This window comes from Vidua macroura, chromosome 4, assembly GCF_024509145.1.
Source record: "Vidua macroura isolate BioBank_ID:100142 chromosome 4, ASM2450914v1, whole genome shotgun sequence".
NCBI lineage: Eukaryota > Metazoa > Chordata > Aves > Passeriformes > Viduidae > Vidua > Vidua macroura.
The window spans coordinates 26971692-26993985 of NC_071574.1; the positions used below are offsets into that span (position 1 = coordinate 26971692).

The 22294-nt window shown below is 39.4% G+C and overlaps 1 protein-coding gene across 1 annotated transcript in view; it reads right to left on the reverse strand.

Annotated features, from left to right (window-relative positions):
• The window catches only part of COL25A1 (collagen type XXV alpha 1 chain), a 297981-nt gene that overhangs the window by 66994 nt on the left and 208693 nt on the right, over nt 1-22294 (reverse strand). The window contains exons 8-12 of the mRNA XM_053976587.1: nt 19307-19366; nt 17384-17491; nt 14277-14312; nt 2526-2552; nt 49-93 (exon numbers count right to left, since the gene is read on the reverse strand). Of these exons, the coding sequence (XP_053832562.1) occupies nt 49-93; nt 2526-2552; nt 14277-14312; nt 17384-17491; nt 19307-19366 (276 nt within the window). The remainder of the gene's footprint in view (nt 1-48; nt 94-2525; nt 2553-14276; nt 14313-17383; nt 17492-19306; nt 19367-22294) is intronic.

The window sequence follows — 22294 nt, forward strand, 5'->3', positions numbered from 1 at the left end:
AATCCACTACATAAATAATGGCAGTGCTGAAAAAGTCAGACAACTCACCACTTGTCCATCTTTCCCTGGAACACCAGGCACTCCAACAGAACCCTGGAGGGAAAACAGACGCCAGTGTTTAGCAAATTAAACAGGTCATGAAACCTTTCATCTCATAATACAGCATTTAGAAGTAATGGTGAATGTTTGCTTATTGGAGCTGCAATAAATTTTTCAAGAACTCATTTTTATCCAAGCTGAGCTCTCCTTTCAGTTGAGATCTTTTATACTAATTAGACATACTCTCTCATGTTGTACATTTTAAAGACTGTATGGCCTTTTCCAGAAACCAGCTTCAAGCTCATGTTTTATAATGTTGTGGATGTAAGAACTGAAATGCTATTCCATTTAATGCTCACATTAAGTTTTGAGACTGATCCCATGCAATAGAATACAGGACCTGAACAAAACTATTAATGCTTCTAGAGGGATCATTCAAGCTCAATAACTTGTGGCACCAATCAGTCTCAAGGCTTTTAAGAGATAATATGTAGTGATTCAGTCTGACAGTACAAATTACAGATACACTTTGAAACTGCACCAATATTAGCCCAATCAGCATTAAAAGGTCAATACAGGCCAAACACAAGTGACAAAGAAGAAAAAAAAAATTAACAATGACTTCTAACATTGGAGGGATCTTTTTTACAAAGCTCTCATACTGTAAATTTCTATGTGATAGATAATTTTTGGAAGGACCTTGTGCTATGGAAGTTTAGTGAAAACACAAAGCATGAGGAAAGCAGGAAAGCTGCATCTGCTTGTACAGCATTCTCCTCTTATTTATAAAGATGGTGCTGCTCAGCAAGGGAACTGAAAAAATTGCTGCATGGCAATTCCCCCTCTGCTTTTGTTAGAGGTGTCACTAAAATTATCAGAACACCCAAAGGAAAAGCGTTCAAAATGGATGCACACATTTGTCAATTAATAGAGTTGGGAAATCCTGTGAAACAGGAAAAGGAAGCAACTCATGAGGGTCTCAAGAACCATCCAAGAGCTAGTAACAGAGCTCTGAATCAGTAAGAAATAATACACCGCATCCCAGCCTATCTCCTTGACCCACAATGTTTTCCCCTTTCCCCCAAAGCTTCCACTTTGGCATCCTTGTTGTCTCTTTTTCCTGGATGCGTGGTCATGGCTTTAAGCTACTGCAAAGGGGCCTGAGTGAACATTTTCACATCTCTGTATCATTTTTCCAGAAAACCAGAAGGCAAAGCTCAGGAGGGCATTAAACCATCAGCCTCAATAAACTATCCTATGTATAACAGTTCCTCCTCTCAGTGGCAGCTGATTATTTTTCTTACGAAACACAGGATGTTAGAAAGTGTAAAATGAAGCTGATTCTACTGTGACAAGTAAATGCGTATCAGATATTCAAAAGTTCATCAGCACATGGGTTTTGTTGATGTCGTACACAGAAAATATCCTCCTCCACAATTGTTAGAGTATAGCTTTGTAATGGCAACTTAGACACAAGCCACATTCCTGCATTGCCAAACACAAAGGGTAGTCCTCTCCTTCAGCCTGCAAACTCTATACAGCCCACAGCAGCCAAAATTCCACCAATCTGTGTCCTTTGGGATTATGTTTTTACATATCACAGGTTTTTCTTTCTTTTGTTAAAAAAGTTTTGTTTTAACAGATGCTTTACTCTAAAGAACATTATCTCAGAAGTAAGGAAAGCAGGCATCCTTCTCACATATGTCAATGCTACTTATTCCTTCCTCTTTTTTTTATCTCCTTTATATGAATTATAGCTGTTTTATTAAATATCTTTCATACAACTTTTCAATCTTTTGAAATCAGCTAGAAAATTACTCACCTTGGTGCTATGTGAGTCAGATGCTGGAAAAGTACCACTCACTAGCTGTTACTGCTGATATTCTGAGGACTGTTTTAATGGCATAATTCCATAAATCCTAAACTCACTCAATCAAACCGAGGCAGTCAGCTTTAATGAGTGTAAATAACGCTGAAGGCATTCCCAGGAAGTCAGGTCTCAGGTTACCGAAGAAACAGGAAGACATCAGCAGACCACCTGAACACCACCGACCAAGCACTATTTATCAGCAACACCTACGTCCTTTGTTTCTGCTGGTCAATTCTTTAGTCATATGGCACTGATCTACTTGAGTAGAGACATGCATTTAATCAGAAACTTTATCTCCCCACCTTTCACAATGTTTTAACTTTGGTTTCTTAATCGTACCAGTGTATGAATGAGAAAATTATAGTGACCTTTTCACTTGAAAGTTAAGCAGACAGATTGAAAACAGTCTGCTCTGCATCGCTTGAACTTCTGGTGATGGGGGAAATGAGAAATCTTGTGTCTCACTTTATATGGCTCCATTTTGCAAAAACAAAATTCAGAACCTTAGGTAATTGATTCAATGCAGCGTACAGTAGCTTATTCCATTCACCTTTTCTGCTTGCAATTTGGCACAGGAGAAATAATCACTTTCACAGCATTGTTGTTTATACTATACCTTTTGTCCTGGAGGCCCCTGAGGTCCCTGCAAAGGGAAAACAATTCAATTAACATCAAAACTCCAGCCAATTTAAATTTAAATGACTAATTAAGACTGTCTTATTGTGTAAGCAATCTGATACTGGACTGAAACCAGCTGATGTTTTATATATCAAAGAAAAGTAAGAGTTTATGCTCAAAATGCACAATGAATCTTTCCTCTTCACTTTTGGAACTGATCTAACTACTACCCAGAATACTCAAATTTTCCCCCTTCTAATATTTTCTCTTCCAAGCCATCTGTTTCTTCTAATACTGACAAATCTCCCAGCATTAAGATGACTGTGGTTTTTCTCTCTTATATCAGCCAACAGCCAGTTGTGTGTCCACAGTAATATATCAGCTTGTCAGCATAAAAACAAGGTTTATACAAACAAGCATTTCTGTGATAGAGAGAAGCACAGACCTCAAAATCTTCTCACCTTCTAAGTATCAGCACACATGACTGTGTTATACCCAACTTGTCATGTGTGCCATCATTTGCAAGTTAAGAGAAAAATCTTTAACTTCAGAAATCGTTAAGAATGCTGTTGGGAAGCAAAGAACCACCATTTTGTCCCTATGACCTGAGAAGGCAGGAAAGCTTAATTTTCCTTAATGTCATACAGGAGTCTAAGTCTTGTTGATATTAAGAGGACCCATTTCTCATCTGGGTGTCTCTGAAGAACCCAGGTGGCCACAGTGGAGAGGGGGAACAGAGAGAAAGTAGATCAACCAACCACGTCTAGGACACGCTGGCAGTCTGTTTTGGTAACACCCAGACCACGTCCACCACAGCTCTATGCACGTTTCTCCCCAGGTTCCTACCATGGGCACCAGTGCAAACTGTGGGTGCTGGTGGAGTACCAAGCAAGGTGAATTCATAGTCCATGAGGGTGCAAAACCCAACACAAAAACTGGGGAATTCAAATCCTTCTGATATGAAAAAGAATAAAAGAAGAACTGATTGATACCAGAACTGCAATTATTCAGGAAAACAAAAGGATTTCTGCCTCAAAATGTGATGCTGATTTTATTCTAAAATTAGTGTGAAGTTAGGCAGAACCCTCCACTGTCGGTAGATGCAGGACTTGTTGGAACATTGCTCTGATGCAACTTTAAACTGCTAACAAGGAAAAGCTCCACTGGTGGTAATTCTGAGTGATGCACCCACTGATGTGGATGAAAGCCTTGCAGTTTTAAATGTGGATTGGTATGTCTAAGGTTTGGTATCAAACCTTGCAAAAGCATAGATCGATGCTGCTTCTTTAAAGTTTTGCCTGATTGTTTTAACAGAAGAAAAGTATTGTGAGCATCTCCTTTAGACTGCAGAGACAGATTCTGATAAAGGAAACCCACCTTTACTCCCTTGCCTTCAAAAGAAAGCAGAAGTACCTAAGCACTCAGCACTGATGATGATCACAGCAATGAATACAGTGAGTATCTGCTTTTTCAGATGGAGAAAAATGTCCCCAGTTCACAGTGTTTCACAAAAACTGCTGTTTAAATCAAGTCTTCTTTTCAGTAAGTGCCTGAGAGTGAGTGATCTGCTGGGTAAGAAATCACAAATAGAAAAACAATTCCACAAACAGTGTTCTTCCCTTTCTTCAAGTGCCTGACACTATCCTTTCCTTCGCAAGAAAGATACAAGTCTAGCATTTTAAAAAAGCCAAGAAATTAATGCTCAAACTAATGCTTTCCTTACAGCAATGTTATCAAAATAGGCTCCAAATGTCTACATCCTGGGCATCAGCTCCTTGTTGAACTGTTGCAAACTAACCTGCTGCATTTCAGGGTTATTTCAGGTCTTGGGAAAAATCCCTCCATCAGTAGGCCAAAGTGAATACAGAACAACTAAAGACCTCCATCATAGCTCATACCAGCTATTTTTATGTCCAAGGGATGGATATATCAGTTTCTAGCTACTTAAGAAACTATTAAAACCTTCTAAAGACCTTCAGCTATATTAAATTACCATTTGGGAGCCCTTAATACAATACTACTGTATGAAGGTAAAATGATAATTCACTTACTAATATTAGCCCCCAAAGCAACCTCTTAAATGTACTCTCTGTTAAGGACTTTCTGCCTGGTGCTTGCAGCTGTCAGCTTGTGGGATGGATATCATTCAAGACATTGCAGAAAACATTTTTTCCCAGAATTTCCTCTTCATCCCTGACATCATTCCAGCTTCTCCAGATGAGTTACTGAATATGAAAATATTTACATAGTGGCATAATCTTGCTCTTATGGTGACTTTAAAATGAATCATTCAGAGAAAAGATGCAGCAGATACTTAACAATAAATATCTTATGCAATTAGAAGCTTTCCATTTCTGGTACTTAAGCCTTTACTCAGACTGGAAGTAGCCCTGGTTTTTCACATCCACTGAGCCTCTTGATGACGTGAACAGTCCTCAACAGCACAACTACCTTCAGAAATTGTATGGTATTGACTCAAAAAAACAATTTCAAATCAAAGCTTACCTAAATTGATACATTTCACAATTTACACAGGATAACAAGTCCTTTTTGTCCTTAGAATGTTCTGACTGCAAAACATACCTGAAGAGAAACAATTTTCTCTAAAGCACTGCTCTCTAGCATTGGGAAAGAAGCTCAAAATCATTGGGAAATTAACAGCTTATTCACTCACAGCTCTCGTCCCTCCCCCACATAAGCCAGAAATTATTTAACAGAAAATGTGAAATTAGGTTACTAAAAGAAAACATTAAAAAAAAAAACAAAACAAAAAAGCCTGTCGAACACCTCAGGATGGTGCTTATTTTTCTAGAATTACCTAAAATCTCTGATCAAGGCACAGAATGACACTGAAGAGATAGAAATAAGCAAGCAAATAAAATCTGGTAGAAAGAAAAAATATGAAAGAATAAAAAAAACCACTAAAACAAAAAAACCAAACCAACCAAAAAACCAAACCAACCAAAAAAAACCAAAAAAAACAAAAAAAACAAAAAACCAAAAAAACAAACAAAACCAAAAAAACCCCAAACCAACAAGGCTTTAGCTTATTTCCACAGGAGTAAGTGACAGTTCTTAAAATAATCTATGTAGAAAATTCCGTATGAACATGTGGATTTTTCCCCCATATTACTCTACTGAACTGGGGAGCATCTTGCGGTACCCACTTGATGAACAGACAGTAAGACCAACAATCAAAATCTTTGTGTAGGTCTGGAGACAGAAGCAGAAGGCAAGAGATATGTGAACGTTTCCAACCCATTTCTCAGGATGCTTTGTTCTGATGTTTTTCTCTGTTTTCTTTCAGCTGTTCTGTGTTCTGTAACAGCTGCAGCAATATCCTAGCCCTGCTGTTAGCTCCAGCACAACCAAAGTGATGCTTTGCAAATGCAGGCTCAGCTAAGCTTCCCCCGGATAGATATTCTGCCCCTGGGTCCTGGCAGGCAGTGCAGAGCTGCTGCCACAGGTTCCCACCTCATTCCCCTCAAGCCCAAAGCCTCAGCTCTGCACTGACCCCACACACACACACGGAGCCTGCTGAAATCTCCACCAGCCACAGGCTCCATCTACACCACACAGAACATACTGCCCCCCCGCCACCAACATATCTGGGTCTATGAGCGAGGTAAAACAGAAACACACAGCCCTTTAAAACCATTGGCTGACCAAGAAAACAAAACAATCCCAGAAGTTTAGAATTCTTCTGTCTCCTAACTACATACACATATATGTGATATCTGTCATTGAACAATGACAGATTATGTTGATAGCAAATATTTGACTTTTGCCTGCATCACTCAAAGCTGCCAGAGTTTCCACAAAGGGATGCTTAGAATCAACTCCTAAACCACTGGCAATTGATGTCAAAAAGATCTTTTTATAAAGAGCATTTAGGCTTCAAGAATTCCAAAGAAAGTTTGAGAAAACTGTTCAAATGAAGTGACTGCTCAACATTTTCTAGGATTATGCCACTTTTCCTCAAATTGACATATATTCACAGATGAACCTCAATTGAGAAGGCTGAAAATTTTGGTTGCAAGAAGTCTTGAATAGCCCAGAATAGGAAGATAACTAAATATAATGAAAATAAAATATAGTTCTTGCTCTTTCAGCCAACATGAACATTTCAGAAGAGCCCTTTGCCATCATGTCCAATTGAGTAAACTAGCTAGGCAGTTGTGACAACTTATTGCAGGGCTTCACTGAATTAGGTTCTCATTCGAATAACTCCACAGTAGGAGGATGAGAAACAAGGTGTGTAGCTCCAAAGAAATTCAAATGCCCTCTGTGTTTCTCTGGAGAAGGAGAATTATTGATAATATCTAAACAGTTCAGTTTTGGAAAACTGGGTAACTAAGGATAAACACAAATGCTTACAAAAGTCTTCTATGCAATTGTGTTTTTTAAAAGGTAAAATATTTCCATTATGACCTGCCATTCTTCAATCACTGTTTTTTTGGAAATTAACCAAACCTCCAGAGATTGCAGCATGTCAAGTCTTTTCATTATAGAAATGATTGAATGAAGTTGGACATTTCAGCTTGTCCTTGACAAGTAACAATTCAGAATAAATTAAAACAAAAAAAAACCTCAAAACAAAATACACTAAAAACTAACAAAAAACCCTATAAACAAGCAAACAAACCCCAACCCACCCTCCCCCCACTAAAATCAAACTAAACTGAAAAGATTTACCTAAGTGTAGTTAAAACAAAGTTTGGGGTCCAGTATTCTTACTACACCTCCTTTGTAATGTTACAATTTTATTTTCCTTTTACACTTCATATGTTCCCTGTGTTTTAGCAAGCTGGAAAATAAGAAAATTCTGTCCTGTAAAGGTTAAAGATGCAGTTTCAAAGAGAGAGAGTAATTCAGGGTGTGATGCATTAGCAACCTTTTGTATTCAATTTCTAGGGACTCCGTTGCTTAATGTTTGAAGAAACGTATGAATTAAAAAGTTGGGGCATTTTCAATTTGCAGGTCTCAGGCAGGAATAATGATTTCTTTTACAAGGTGTTAGAGTTCATGGACAATGAGCACAAACACCAAATGAAAATGCCTAACAAAAATACAAGGAAAACATGAATGCTTTTGTACACTGAATAAGTTATACAGCAAAGTAGGTCACAATGGTGCAATACACTGACATACAGAAACTCTCTTATTCCAAAGACTTGCAAACAAGAAAACCCCAAAAAACACAACCGAAGAGCAACAAAACAACCAGAAGAATTTTCTTTACTTTCATACCTTCTATGAAAGTAAAAGCTCTTTGTAACCAGAAGACCTCTGGGAAGTATTGTGTCTGTATTTCTATGAAAAAAAAAGAAGTTCCAAGACTGTTCCTGAGAACAGATCTTTTCCCTTTGCTGCCTGTAAGAATCATTAAACACTTAGAACAGAATCATAGAATTGTTTAGATTGGAAAATATGTTTGAGATCATTGAGCCCAACTGTTAACCTAACACTGCCAAGTCCACCACAAAGCCATGTCCCTGACTGCCACATCTACACACATCCTAAATAACTCCAGGGGTGGTGATTCAACCACTTCCCTGGGCAGCCTGGCCCAGTGCTTGGCAACTCTTTCCAGGAAGAAATTTTTCATAATAGCCAGTCTAAACCTCCACTAATGCAACTTGAGGCACTTTCCTCTTGTCCTATCACTTGTTACTTGGGAGAAGAGATGAAACCCCACCTGGCTGCAGCCTCCTTTTCAGGTAGCTGAAGACAACAAGAAGGTCCCCCAATGAGCCTCCTTTTCTCCAGGCAAAACACCCCCAGCTCCTTCAGCTGCTCCTAACAGGACCTATGCTCTAGACCCTTCAGCAGCTCCACTGCCCTTCTCTGAACACTCTACAATGCCTCAATGTCCTTCCTGTAGTGAGTGGCCCAGAACTGGACACAGCACTCTGGGTGTGGCCTCACCAGTGCCAAGTAGAGGGGAATGATCCCTTCCTTTTTCCCACAAACCAATTTCTTACCAGTCTAATGGCATAAAGAACTGAAAATGGAAACCTGAACTAGCAAATGTACACGAAGACAAAGCACATGTTTAATACAAAGCATTAATCTGCATTTCAGTGGAGCCTGTGTCTGGATCCCATTTCCTTTGTGTAAAACTCTGAAAATATGTACCTGCATGGTTGAGGAGTGTTTCATAAAGATTACGGTTTCTAAAATGCTAGTATTGCAATGTTCAATGCTGTAATATTGATGCATAACCTAGGTATAAGAATGACCAGTTAAGAAAAGAGATTAACTGTGATGAAAAATCTCTTATAACTTCTTAAAAAGGAGTCACCCCCCTCCTACACTATCTACCTTACTTGATGAAAAGTGCTGCAGTTAATTAGTGCTCAAGAAGAGCTTCTTATCTTCATTCTTCTAGTCATTGTTGTGGCAGCCATTACCAAAGTGCAGAGGTTACAAAATGCCTGACTATTTTCCCTGAGATCTCCAGCAAGTTAAGCCCAGTGCAACTGTACCGGTGAAAAAAAAGAATAGTTTCTGTGAAAGGCACAGGCTGAGAATTTCCATTTCATCTGCTAGTTCTCATAAACTTTTGCAGCTAAACAGCTTAAGAACAACACCTTATAAAATTTACTATGAACATGCTACCAGAATAAAACAAAGAAGGCGCCTACAGAACTCTGGCCATTGAAAACAAAATCACAATTAGTAGCTTCCCAGAGGAGCTATGAAGATTCCCAGCAGCTGAGAATCTGGCCTTGACCATTGGCCTGAAAGGCTGGATTGAAACCAGCAGAACTTCCCAGACAATTCTGCCTGGTCCCTGAGAGTTCATTTTAACCTAAGATGAAAAATAGTATTAATTCATTTTAAAGATGTGACATTCTACAGACTTAACGGCAAGGTTACACTTTTCCACTGTCTTTCACAAATATGGCTATATCCTTTGGAAGAACATCCTCCTTTTTCTGAATAACCAGTGAAAGCAATAACATTATGTTTTACTTTCTTGAACAGATGCCCAGCAAGTCTGTATAAGCACAAAAGTACTAGTCTGGAAAACAATGTATCTTAAAGCAAAGGGATTTTGCATTTGGGTTAATAATCATAGTATAGATTTCTTTTGCAAAGAGGCACCTTTACCTGAGTTCTCTGGTTATTGTGGAGTGTTTTGTTCATGTAAAACATATGCAAAATTACTTATATGCCTTTAAGGCCCATTTTGGGGAAGAAAATAATACACTGAAGTTTTCTTTCACTGACAAATGTGGTTGTACACTAAACATGCTTAAATTTACTTCTGAAAAAAAGAGTTGAAAACATAGCATATTTAAATATTCTGGATTTTTATTAATATGAACTATGCATATACTTTATACATAAAAGCACAAAAAAAAAATCTCCTAAATGGAAATTAGGAACAAAACCATCCCTGGCACACCTTATATCCCACTGCAGTTTATGAATCTGAACATGTCCATCTGCCAGTGTCAGCCTTTAATATTTTCCATCACTGATTCTACCTTCTCATGAATACTCTGCAACCAGAAATCCTAACTCTTGGGTAGAAAAGAATCATAAATCCATCTATTATTCACTCTGAAAATGAGAAAATTAACTGCAAAAACTCCTGCATGGTACTTAAGAATCCTTATCACCAAGGATTGCAGACAAATAGCAGGGAAAGCAGGATGAATTATGAGAGGCAGAACACAACTTTAACTGAAAAGGTTGAAAAGCTACGGAAACTACTGGCTTTCTCTCTTGAGTAGCATACATTTTTCTAGTTCCACATAATATTTCAAAACTTAATCCCTTTGGTCACCCCACTGCTTGGCCTCCCCCTGAATTCTCTTAATCCTTTCTGCACAGAGGAATGATACCTTCAACTCTTGAAGAAAGTACATCTGCAGGGCTTTCAAATGTCATGGAAACCAGACACAAATTTCAATTACAAGTCATTCTTTCATTCTCCCAAACATTAAAGTGGCATGCAGTCACATCTTTATAACCTAAACCTCCATCTCACCTAAAAAGAAACTGAAATTTCTTGGCTCAAAGAGCAAACATATTCTTCCTGACACAGCAACATACAGAGTCAAAAAACCTTTGCAAAGAGTTCTCCCAAACATCTCAACTGCAAGGACAGACCAGCAAAAAGAAGCATGCTGGCACTTAACCTGGAATGATTTTTAACAGAGAATGAGAGACTCCTGTAAGAAACAACTGAATCTCCCACATTCTAAACTGTCCCACCACCATGCCATAACACACACATTTTTTTAACAATAGAAATAGGGAAAAAGAAAGGCCATTCCTTTCTTGAAGATGAACTCTCTTGAGCCAAAGCAGAATTCATGTCAGAGAACTCAAAGACTGTCATTTTCTGTATATGGTACAAGAAAAACTCTCCTGACTGAGAGGGAGAAATGTTATTACTGCCCTCTCTCAAAACATCACCCTGAAACATTATTTTCTTTTTTATTTACTAACACAGAACTTCATTAAATATTAAGAAAAACACGGCAGCAGATTCTCGGTTGTAGTAAATTGCCATCTTTTCACTACAGTCACTGGATTTCTTGTTTCATTGAAAGAAGAACATGAACGTTCCCATAATTCCAAATGCATTAAAATAATTTCAACTTTCTGTAAATCAAGGTACACATTGTTGCAGATGTTCGGAGGAAAGGGTTAAACCCACAAGATTTGTTAAGGAGGAAATATTTTCACTCAAAGTGACCTTGCAGCTGGGAACACTAAGAATTTCGGTGTGGGGAAACTCAAGTTATAATGTCTATTGTTGTTCATCCTCTGCCTGTTTGGAGAAGCAGAATTCCTGTGTGGAGATAGCACACTGTCACAGACATGCTTGAGCCTTCTTTCTGCTGGGAGAAGGAGTGATCATAGAAGCACAGCCTTGTGATAAACTGCTCCTGTAAAAAACCTTTGATATATTGGGGCCAGCAGCAGCTCCACCCCACCCCTGCTGTGCACTAGGATGAGCTGAGCCTGTACCCCTGTGGGTCTCTTTTCACTAGGATAAACTGAGCCTAATGGAGTTGTCTCTGTGTGTCTCAGCTGTGCGGTGTTGTCAGAGAGGTGATGAAATAAATCTACTCTTTGCATTTCAGCTGAGGCTTCCTGGTTGCCCTGGTTACCTGTAAGTATTGATTCATACAGTAAGTCACTCATTACCCAGTGTGTGTCACAGGCTTGTGGTACATACTGAGGAACAAGCTGGAAAACACTGTTACCTATTTCTGTTGCCATATCGTGTACTCTTCAAGAAATTTATTACCCTTCTTTTGTGAGAAAATAGAAAACAAAGTAATTTCAAGCTATGCCATTGTTGGTTCACAGGCTCATACTAAAATTGCCAGCTCTATCAATACCATGTACATTCATCTAGAAGTACCAAGGCATGCTACCAAATAGAGGTGTAAAAAATGCTTTTGAAAGAGAAAAATGTTCTGTCCCCATTATTATAATCCAGAGCTCAGGCTTGCTGCTATCCTTAACTTGAACAGCACCATGGGATTTAAAGACTCAGACAGTGTGATCCTATAGGCCATAAATAGCCTTCATCTTTCACAACTTTCAGCATGTCACCCAACCTTCAGCATGTCACCACGTCGTCTCTTCCAGCATTTAGTGCTCTTCTTGGCTCTACCTTGGAGGAAGAATCAGAATACATGCCATAGTATTGCTTCTTAATGGAAAGGGCCTTGGACAGGTGGGCAAGTAGGAAACCACAGAGAGAGAGACCAGGACTGGTAGTACTTTTCGGAACTCATTGAATTCCAAGTTTCAATTTCATCAAGAAGAAAAACAGGACGCTAACTTAGACTGGAGACCCTTGGTGTGAAACAAAGGCAATTCCTTACAAAAGAATTCCTGCAGAAACAATGTGGAGCTCCTCTGGGCAGAGACTTCCATCTTTCTTTATTTTGATAAGATAATAGGTGAAAAATGCACAAAAAGAAACCCAGGCAGAAAAAGGCCTGAGCTCCTCACCACATAATACACTATTTTTTTTAGCAATGCAATCTTATAACATACTTGTTGGGAAATCAGCTATTCCTGGAGCAGTATCTGAATTTCCAATATGAAAATACATGAAATGCATGATGGAAGTTGTCAGAAACAGCTAAACAGTCCCTGAATAATTGTAATGTTTTTCACAGGGAAGAGAAGTCTGCAAATCTGTACTGGCATAAAGAGTATGTCAGAAGCACCAAGAAGAATAAAAAGAAACTAATTACCGCCCTGATACTCTGATGCTCTTTACTTGATCTATACATAACCTAACATATAAACTTGTCAGACTGACTTTTGAAGTAGACATTTGGAGCTGGAAATTCATGTAATCTGGGATCTTTCTCCAACTTAAGCTTGCTGATTTGATTTTTAAACACTTTTTCTTGCTATCTAAACATATCTTCATTTAGAGAAACATAGTAGTAGCATTTTTTTAGTTCTTACACACAGATGGTTACGTTAGAGCAGTGGGAATGCTCTGAGCATGGGGACTAAAAGGAGATGGATTTAAAAGCCCTCAAGGATCCTGTGACTCTGCAGATCTGGCCTTGAATAGAAAGACACTTTTGCAGAACATGAGTGAGTTCTGTCCTGAGGTCAAATTAGAGAATATTCCAAATCCAAGAAAACAAACCAAAAGAAAGAGCTCCCTTCCTAGCTATTGTATTTATTGTTCACAGGCACTCAGAAACCAAAAGAACAGAGTAAAAAAAGAGCCCAGAAGCATGTTAAAACATGAGGTAGTACCTTTGGGAGGCTTTGATTTTAAAATTAATAAACCGTTACTGCAAAATGAAAAAGTACAGGACTTCAATTACCTGATCACAGCAGGTAGTTTCAAGTCCCAGAATTTTCACTTTTTTTTTCTTTGAAAAGATATTGGATTTTGTCAATTGAAAATATTTTCCAATTTGTGAACGTAAAATATCATCGCACCTGTTTACATCTTCACAAATTCAGACAGCAATCATATCTGCACTGATTGTTGAGCTGATTATTACTGATAATCCTCCTCCTCAGAAGCACTCAGGAATCAAAACCACATGCCCCAAGCTACAATCTGTCATCTCTCATAAAAATAAAAATGACCGTGTTTAGAGAGATCTTAAGGGAGAAGAAGCACTACGTGTTCCACCATTCTGGGAATACGTGACAGGCAGAAATTCATGATGCCTTAACCTGTGGCTAAAGCTGATTTACAACCAGTGGAGCTTCAATTTAATTCCAAATGAATCACAAGTACTTGACACACAGAGGAAAAAAACCAAAACCTCAGAACAGAAGAACTTTCTGACAGTTTCAGTGCTGTCTCTTCACTGCTCTGTCAGGCAAAGGTCCAGAGCCCTTGCCACGGAGACAGCCTGAATTTTGCCCATAAAACATGCAGGTGGTTCCTGTGCTGCTCAGTGGTCTCAAGGTAGAAACAACTCAGCTTCAGAGCCAGTGTGAAGAGGGGGCCAGGAACTGGGAACCCCTGGGTTGGTTCTTTTTTGTTTTGCTGTGCCCTTAGCTGTTTTATTTCCTTCTGCTTCTCCAAGCTTAAAGAAGTTGGCCTTATGGGACAGATGACTACAGAGGACGTTTTCTTTCTTGTGTTTTCTTCACAAATAAGGCCTCGAATAGCCTGTGATATAGGAAGGTCAGGAAATACACAGCCACAAAGCTTTTTGGAATTTCTCTGTTTAAAAGGTATATGTCATGTTACACTTTCTTAGAAAACTGGAAGGATACTTACTGTCAATCCTTGTTCTCCTGGTTTTCCTGGCTCACCCTTCAAATAAAAAAAGGAGTGAATAATTTCAGCAACACATCTTGAATCCAGTTTTCTATCTAGTAATGAATTATCTTAAACATTTTGTTCTTAAACAGGTATGGCAGCTAACTGCACATTAAACATAATAATTTCTTGCTTTTTAACCTGGTAGTCAAAATCACAGATATCCTAAGTACTACTTCACATTCATGTAATCATATAGTTCTCAAGTCAAGAGTTAATACTGGTGTTATGACTCTGTCCCTTGGTTCCAAGCATAATATTCCATTCCACTGTGCTAAAGGACACAGAGAAAGGTTATTTTCACATATGTGCTGTATCCCACAGTTTATATATTCCAAGATTACTGGTCTGTATCATCACCTCAGTCAGCAGGCAGAACTTACTGTTGTCAATTGCCATGTTCCATAAAACCATGAATATTGGTATTTTGAAGCCATTAAATAATTACTAAGCTATTAAATACCTGGACTGGCTTTCAAAATGGTAACCCATCATTTCCCCAATGTATTCTCTTTCTGTGGGCATGAGTCTACATACAGTCAGAATTTATCTTCTCCCCTTTCTTCCCATATGAACAATAAAACATAACATACAATAAAACATATCTGACATACAATATGGGCTAAAAATACCCATCCAAAAAACCCAGAGCTCCTATCATTTTAGTGTTCTGTTTTATACATCACTCCCTTGAAAACCCAACTCAGCATAGGGCAGTCCATGCACTATTGTATCAGCACAGCTGCAGGATCTTCTTTAGCAGCTTTGTCATAAAAGAAAGTCTGTCATAAAATTGATGAGAACTGCTCTGATGTCGTTGTTCCTGGCAACTGAAAAGAATCAGAGCTGCTTCTCTGGGTATGCGTGCATCGCACTCAGAAGCAAACACCCAGCATCCGCAAGCACACCAAGGACAGCTGGGAGCAAGAAGCCATGGAGGCACACATTTCTGGCCAGTCACTGCCCCAAAACACCGTCTTACAGCTGTGGCACCTGCAAACCTTCTTGCTTGAGAAGGACAGGCTGGAAGAGAAGCCCTGCTTGTCTAACCCTGCAAAAGAGGCAATGTCTGCCTAATGGTCATGGGTCACTCTAAGGACATCCTCCTATAGCTGTGTGATGCTGCAACGCCCCAGCTCATAGCACAGTGCAGCTGCTGTTTTCAGCTCATGAGCTCAAAGGTCCACATAAGTCTTTACCTCAAAGACAAAGCTGTCCTTCCTTCTCAGCTAAGTTCTCCCTTTACAGCTCTCCTATTCAGTGTGTATCACACAGCCATGGAGCAACAAACCCTCCAAGGATCAGGAACATTAACCTGAGGGTACAGTAGTAAGGGGCAGCAAACTGGATGGTTTTTACCTGAGTGCTTTTTTGTATCTGATTCTAAAGCAGTATTATGAATTGATTTTCCATAATGTTATAGGGCTTAAGATAGCCACAGCTTAAAAACTATAAAAAGAAACTCTCTCTTGCCATCTAAAGTCAAAATCACTACAGAACTATTATAAAATGAAATGACCTCATTGCATGAAATGCATGACTTTCCTGTTATGAGGAACACTAATGATCCCTTTGCTAAAAAGCACAAATCAACACACTGTAACTAGCAAGGCCAGCTGATTCTGCCAGCCCAATCTATGTATGTGAATTCTTAAAACACTATTGCTGCAGTCAGAAACGGATTCTGGCTTCAGTCTTGCCCTTACTAGATCAAACCAGCACCAACTCTGCTGACCACAGTCCATTTCACCACAATAAAAGAACACAATTGAGACCTAGAAGAGGCCCAGAGCCTGATGTGCCACAGGACTAACAAGAAATGAGAAGGTTGCCGAAGTAAATCATCATGAGAGCTACAGACTTCTAATGTCATTTCATAACTTTGAGCTAGAACTTACGAGGGCAGAAGTGGTAAAAAAGCCAAGCCAAAACAATAACAGCAGCATCAGCTCTAGATTCCTACATGTATCAACCAGCCAGCTTTGCTGGATATTCACAGGAAATTTTAGCAGCACTTCACTATTGTCATGCTGTATTACATTTAGACAATTAATACCTGAATAGGGTTGGAACAGGAGTGTAAGTATTTTCTTTCTTAGTTTTAGCTAAAAAGGCCTTGCAGGAAAAAATTATGCTGTCCTGGACCCACGTAACAAGTGATGCTTTTTCTCCAAGAAACCAGCTTCTGTTTCCAGTGCTGGTCCTCACCTTGCTGGTTCCCCATGTGTCTTCCTGGCCACAATCCTCACCTTTCATGGATGTGAATGTGTGTGTGCATCTGTACATGTGCCAGCTCATTTTTCATGTCTCTCTCCTGCCTGTGATTCCATTTCCACACTGATAACACAGTGCCATTCATGGTGAAAAGAGAGATACTTCTTTCAAAGGAATAAAAATTAAGAAGGCCACAAAACATGAAACTAAAATCAAACACACACTTTTCTAAAAAGTCATGCATTTAAGGTATCTGTTTAAAAAGTGTGGGATTCATCCTGTGGCTAAAACAAACAATACACAATGCACTGGATTCTGCTCCTTGTCCTAATGAAGAACGGGTACTGAGCCAAAGAAAATGGTACTGTTCTTCTTGTTTAAAGATGGCAGAATCTAACTCCAAACTTCACCATACCCTGGGCAGCTTTAGCAGTTTATTACTTTATTCCATGACTTTTGAGGTTAAACCATTAAGAAGTGAGAAGTCAAGCCCATCCATGCTATGAGGCCTCAAATTCAGTTTTATCTTGAAGTTTGAATAGAAACATTTATTACTCATGGAAAGGGGCAGACTTTCCTCACACAGCTATTAAACATCACTGAGTGACTGAGAAACCTTAGAAAGTGTAGGGAAACTGCCAGGGTGGGAGACAAGGAACCCTGGTGTTACTTCTGGCCCTGCTATACACTTGTTCTCTGTGTGTGGGACTTCAGGTACACCTTGAAACCTGCCTGTGGTTCAGCTTCCGCGTGTCTTACCTGCCAGTCTTACCTCAGAAAATGTCTTTGACGCTCCACTGGCATCCACTTGAGAGAAATGTGCACACCAAAGCAGCAACAGAGTAACTCACCGTTAAGCCAGGCATCCCACGAGGACCATCTTTGCCGGTATCTCCTGGGGGACCTCTGGGTCCTGGTGGCCCTGGAGGTCCAGGGGGTCCAGCTTGTCCTTGGTCCCCCTAAACCAATAAAAAACTCATCACAAATTTGCTTTAGAGGCATCAACCACATAAAACCAGATCAATTCACCCATAAAGAGTGCAAGACAGGCTGGAAGAAGCTGCCATGAACTGGACAGTGGCTTCTTCACTGCTTATGGCAGAAACAGCACTTTGCCTTGAAGACCAAGTTTGTATTGGTCTGGTGAAATCAGCCACAGAGCAGGTGGTTCAGATTCTAAACTGCCTGCTTTACCACAGCACATATGCCAAAATTTGGGATGGGCTTGAAATATTTTACTCATCTAGTTCTCCAGAGCAAGTGACTGTTTTTGATAAGCATCTGTTTGCTTCATGATTTGCATAATCACAACAAAGCTGAGGCAAAAAAGAAAAGTCGCATCAGAGAATATACAGATTTGCACAGCAATTTTCCAAGCCCATGAATGATACATGGATAGATTTCAAAACTGAGCATGGAAAATAACTGCTTCTTGATGGAATTGTACATAATTTTCCATCTGTTTTGGGAGGCTGTTCTATAGTGATAATTAGCTAACTCTCTTCATTTTTACCTATTAATTTGTAAAAGTCAATTTTCAAGAGAGTTGTCAAAATATATTACCTTCCTCTCTAAAAAAGGAAAGACACCCCAAAATGGTGCTTTAGCTATTTCCAGCACATCACTGCAAACTGCTGGAAAAAGCTGCTGGCATCTCAAACATGGCTCACTTAGCAAAGCCACCCATAGTCTTTTAACTGTTAATATCATTAACAGTTGCTTAATTTCAAAGCATTTTCAAGTAAACATCCTGCTATAAGAAGGCATCTGACAAAAAGGTACAGCAAAGAGTAAACTGAATGTAAAGAAGAACCAGACTCCAGTGAGATGAAGCACTACCTTAATGAGGCGGCGTTTAATGAGCTGCTGATCAGCAGAGAGAAACCCATGATTGATTTTAGGAAACACCATCTGATCAGGCAGGTGAGGTCAAAGGTTGAAGATCAGAGATGAGAGAATTGAAGAATAGACATCAGAAGGCCCGAGAAAGAAATAAAGACATATTCATTAGATTTGTAATAGCTATTATAATATGAACTGGTGCTTCTGCCTGAAAGAAACTGTGCATTTTATTTTGGAAAAAGATTACCTCTATTGTACAGGACATACTGCTATGATTTAAATAATATACAGTGACTTAAATGCATAACTGCTTTCTCCCCAGATTTTGCATGAGAATTCTGCATGTGTATTAGTTTTTTCATTACCCAGGCTCTAAAAATCAGTATTTTTATATGTTGTTCTTTCAGCAAAGCTTCTAGAGACAAAGCACCAGTTCAACTTTCAGTCAGATTTTCTAACCAGCATAGTGTGCCATGAAGAATGGTGTTATTTTTATAAGGTCTGAAGTTCCAGCTTGACCAGATTGCTTCCTGCTTAATTTGCAAATCCACTTTGAAAAAATCTGGATATACAGATTAAACCTCTGATATCTAACACAAATATCTGACTCTACAGGTAACCAGGATAGAGTTCACTGACATTTTCCACACTCATTTATGCCTCAAGGAAGCAGAACAACAGAAAAAACTCATCTGAAAATAAAATACTAACCAAGACCATGGGGAATGTAGGCATTTCCAGAGGTACACAGTTATAGATTCGATTCCATGCTCTGCATCAGGAGTACTTAGATCAATGCAAAGACAGTGAAGGTTGGCTTAGATCCACCATAAGAATTCACTGGTATTCCATGCTAAAAACAATTTTTCATGTGCACTTTTATGCTGATACAGAGAGACCTGACTGAACAGGTACGTGTGTCAGCCACAAACCTTAACGGTGAGGATCTGATTACTGTGCAGAGCAGCAACTGTGGGGAAGCCTGGCAGACCCTAGGGACACAGCATAACATGGTACGAGAACAGCACGACACAAACATCACAGAGACAATTTACTAACAGACAAACAGAACAAACACTATGTTTAGTACACCCCACACTGCTGACAGACAGGAAATGGCCTCTCTGTCATATGGGAAACAGAGTTAGGTCTGCACTGCACTGCAGGTGCGAGTTGATACTTCACACTGAAAGTATCAAGATATTTTAGAAGGAGCAATCCCATGAAGGTGTCTTTCCTTAAAATTATAATTGTTATGATCATTTGAAAATTAAGACTATCAGCCAGCAGATAATGGTTGAAATGGTTGAGCCATTTTCAATTGAAATGTACTACAGCACTTCAAGATCTATGTAGAAAGCCTTGACTCTGGATTGCTGCAGAAGCTGACAGCAATGGCAGTATACTCTGAAGAGCTTTGCATAATTAAAATCCTGCTCCTCACATTCTGTTTAACATATGACATTCAGCACATAAATTCGTAGCACATATACAACTATGAACACTGAACATAAATCTACTGCTAGATCTTGGGTAGTCCATGATGGCCATGGTCAAAGTTTTCAAGACATACATAGCAGTATTTCCACATTAACTTCTACCCCCTCAGTTGCTGTATGCCACATATGGTTTATCATATTCTTCTCTACCAAAATGTGCAGAACTTGTACTGTACTGGCACAAAAAGGGAAGAGTGTGGTGATTGTGGCCTGCTGTCACAATATAAGGGGGTGAATTCTGCTCTCAGTTCAACACCTTTCTTGAGCTGCCTTGTAGGGTGTGAATTAAACCTTCCAATAAAGCCAAAACCTTATGCAGTTGAGCAGTGAATTCCTAAAGAGGAGGAAATCCCTAAATCCTCTCCTTGACTTTAGCATAGCACATTGTCAGAAGCAGAGGCTTGTCCAATGACAAAGAGACATTAGGCTGAGGAACATTAAATGAAATAATTCCAGGGAGCTCTAAGCTCCCTATATGCCCACAGACCACCTTTATGAGGTAGAGTTGGCAGCACAGCCCCTCTGGGGGTTCCTCCTGGAGCAAAGAGCTGCACCATGCCAGCTTAGCACCTCCTAAAGGGAAGGCTGTGCCCAGCTCTTGCTGCCAGGAAAGGGCCCTTTTGAGGAGTCCTGTGTGAAGGCTCCGCTGGTGCAGCCCATGTTGCTGTAGCACATGAGCTCTTCCTAGCCCAGCTGGCCTGCTGGGGAGCACCAACAGGCCAGAGCAGCCTGCCAGGTCTCTCAGCTGCAGCAGATTCTTTTAATGTGGCAAATACTTGCTCTGTTCATCACAGCAGAGAGCCTGTCGATCACAAAGACTGCACCAGTCTTTACAAAAAAGGCAGTGTTATATTTTGATGCATACATTTTCTTCACTAGCATCTTGGAGATGCATTTAGCATTTTTATTCCTGCTCTACATCCGTGACATGAAGCTGAGACCCTGTAAGTTGACCCTATAAAGCCAGTGGCTAAAGGCAGCTTTCCCACTTCATTGGGATGAACTGCAGTGTGGCTAACTGCATTGCTCAGTGACCTGAAATCTCCTCTTTAGAAACAAATAAACAAAAAACAAAACCAAAAAAGGCTACAACTCACAACATATAAAGGGACTCACTCCTGAGACACTGGTAAGACTGGAATGATACATCATTTAGGAAACAGATGTATCAAGTTCTCATTTATCTTATTATGGAATATAAGTTAAAGAAGTTATTAGATAGTAATGTGTCAGAATCTTTACATCTGTGACTCATTAGCCCTGCTGTGCACATGATCCATTTCTCCTCTAGATAAAACTACAATACCCATGTAATGGAAATGAGCACAAACAAGAAACCTACATAAGAAGGAAAATCTGAATAGCAAGCAATAAATGACATTTATTGAAAAAATAGATAAACAGAAAAATTTTAATCAACTTCATTTTTACTCATCAGCCTTCAGAATTACAGCACAGTAATTTTCAGTTACCTCTAAATTAGCATTTTTGCAATTTGATGTTTTAAACTCATCTTAAATTTTATTTATATCATCTTCAACATGAAGGAGAACTGAGAATTAATTAAGAAAGGTGCTTATTCAGAATATATAGTGGTTTGTCATTAAAGATTTTCTTTTTCCTTGAGAAGAAATGGAAGTCTTGGGAAAGATTTGTCTAGCTGTACACAGAACCATTTACATTCAGCACTACACAGTCCAGTCCCAGTACTCCCAAAGCTTCCCAACATTACACAGGCAAGTTCAAGATTAACTGTCAGTACTGCAGTGTTCTGCCTACATGAACAACACATGAGAAAAGGGTCCATCCCATTCTTTCATCTGCAGCTTAGTTACTTCTTCCAGCTTGTTCCCAAGTAGGACAAAGCTTTCCTTCCTTTGCCCAAAGTGGTCATAATCTCAAACCTAACAGTCAGACACGTGCAATGCCAGTTTGGACCGGGATCATCTCCCCATGCGTAACACGTATCTTTGGAGAGAGCCAGAAACATGGGAACACTAAATGGAACCCAGCAAAGACTCTACAATAGGCCCATAGTTTTTGCATGTGTGGGAGGCTTTAGAAGGCATTGCACCCTCTGGCATCCATGAAAGATAATGCTGGCACACAGTGGGCTTCTAAAAAGGCATAAAAAGAGCAATCCTTCCCACAAAATGAGTTCTCTTCCTTTCCTGTCACTCTGCTATAAATATAGCCAAAAATATCCCCTGGATCTGTTTTATTTTTTTCCCTATCGAAAGCTGTTCTCAACGACGGATTCAAAGTTACTCAATTTTCTCTTTATTTGGTTTGATTCTTGAACTGCACATAGGAAGGGTTCTTGTCCTACACCCTGGGAGGCCCTAACAGAATACAAAACACTACAGTCATCAACAGCGACCACTGGTCTACTAAATTCCTCTGCTGACAGCTACTCAAGCT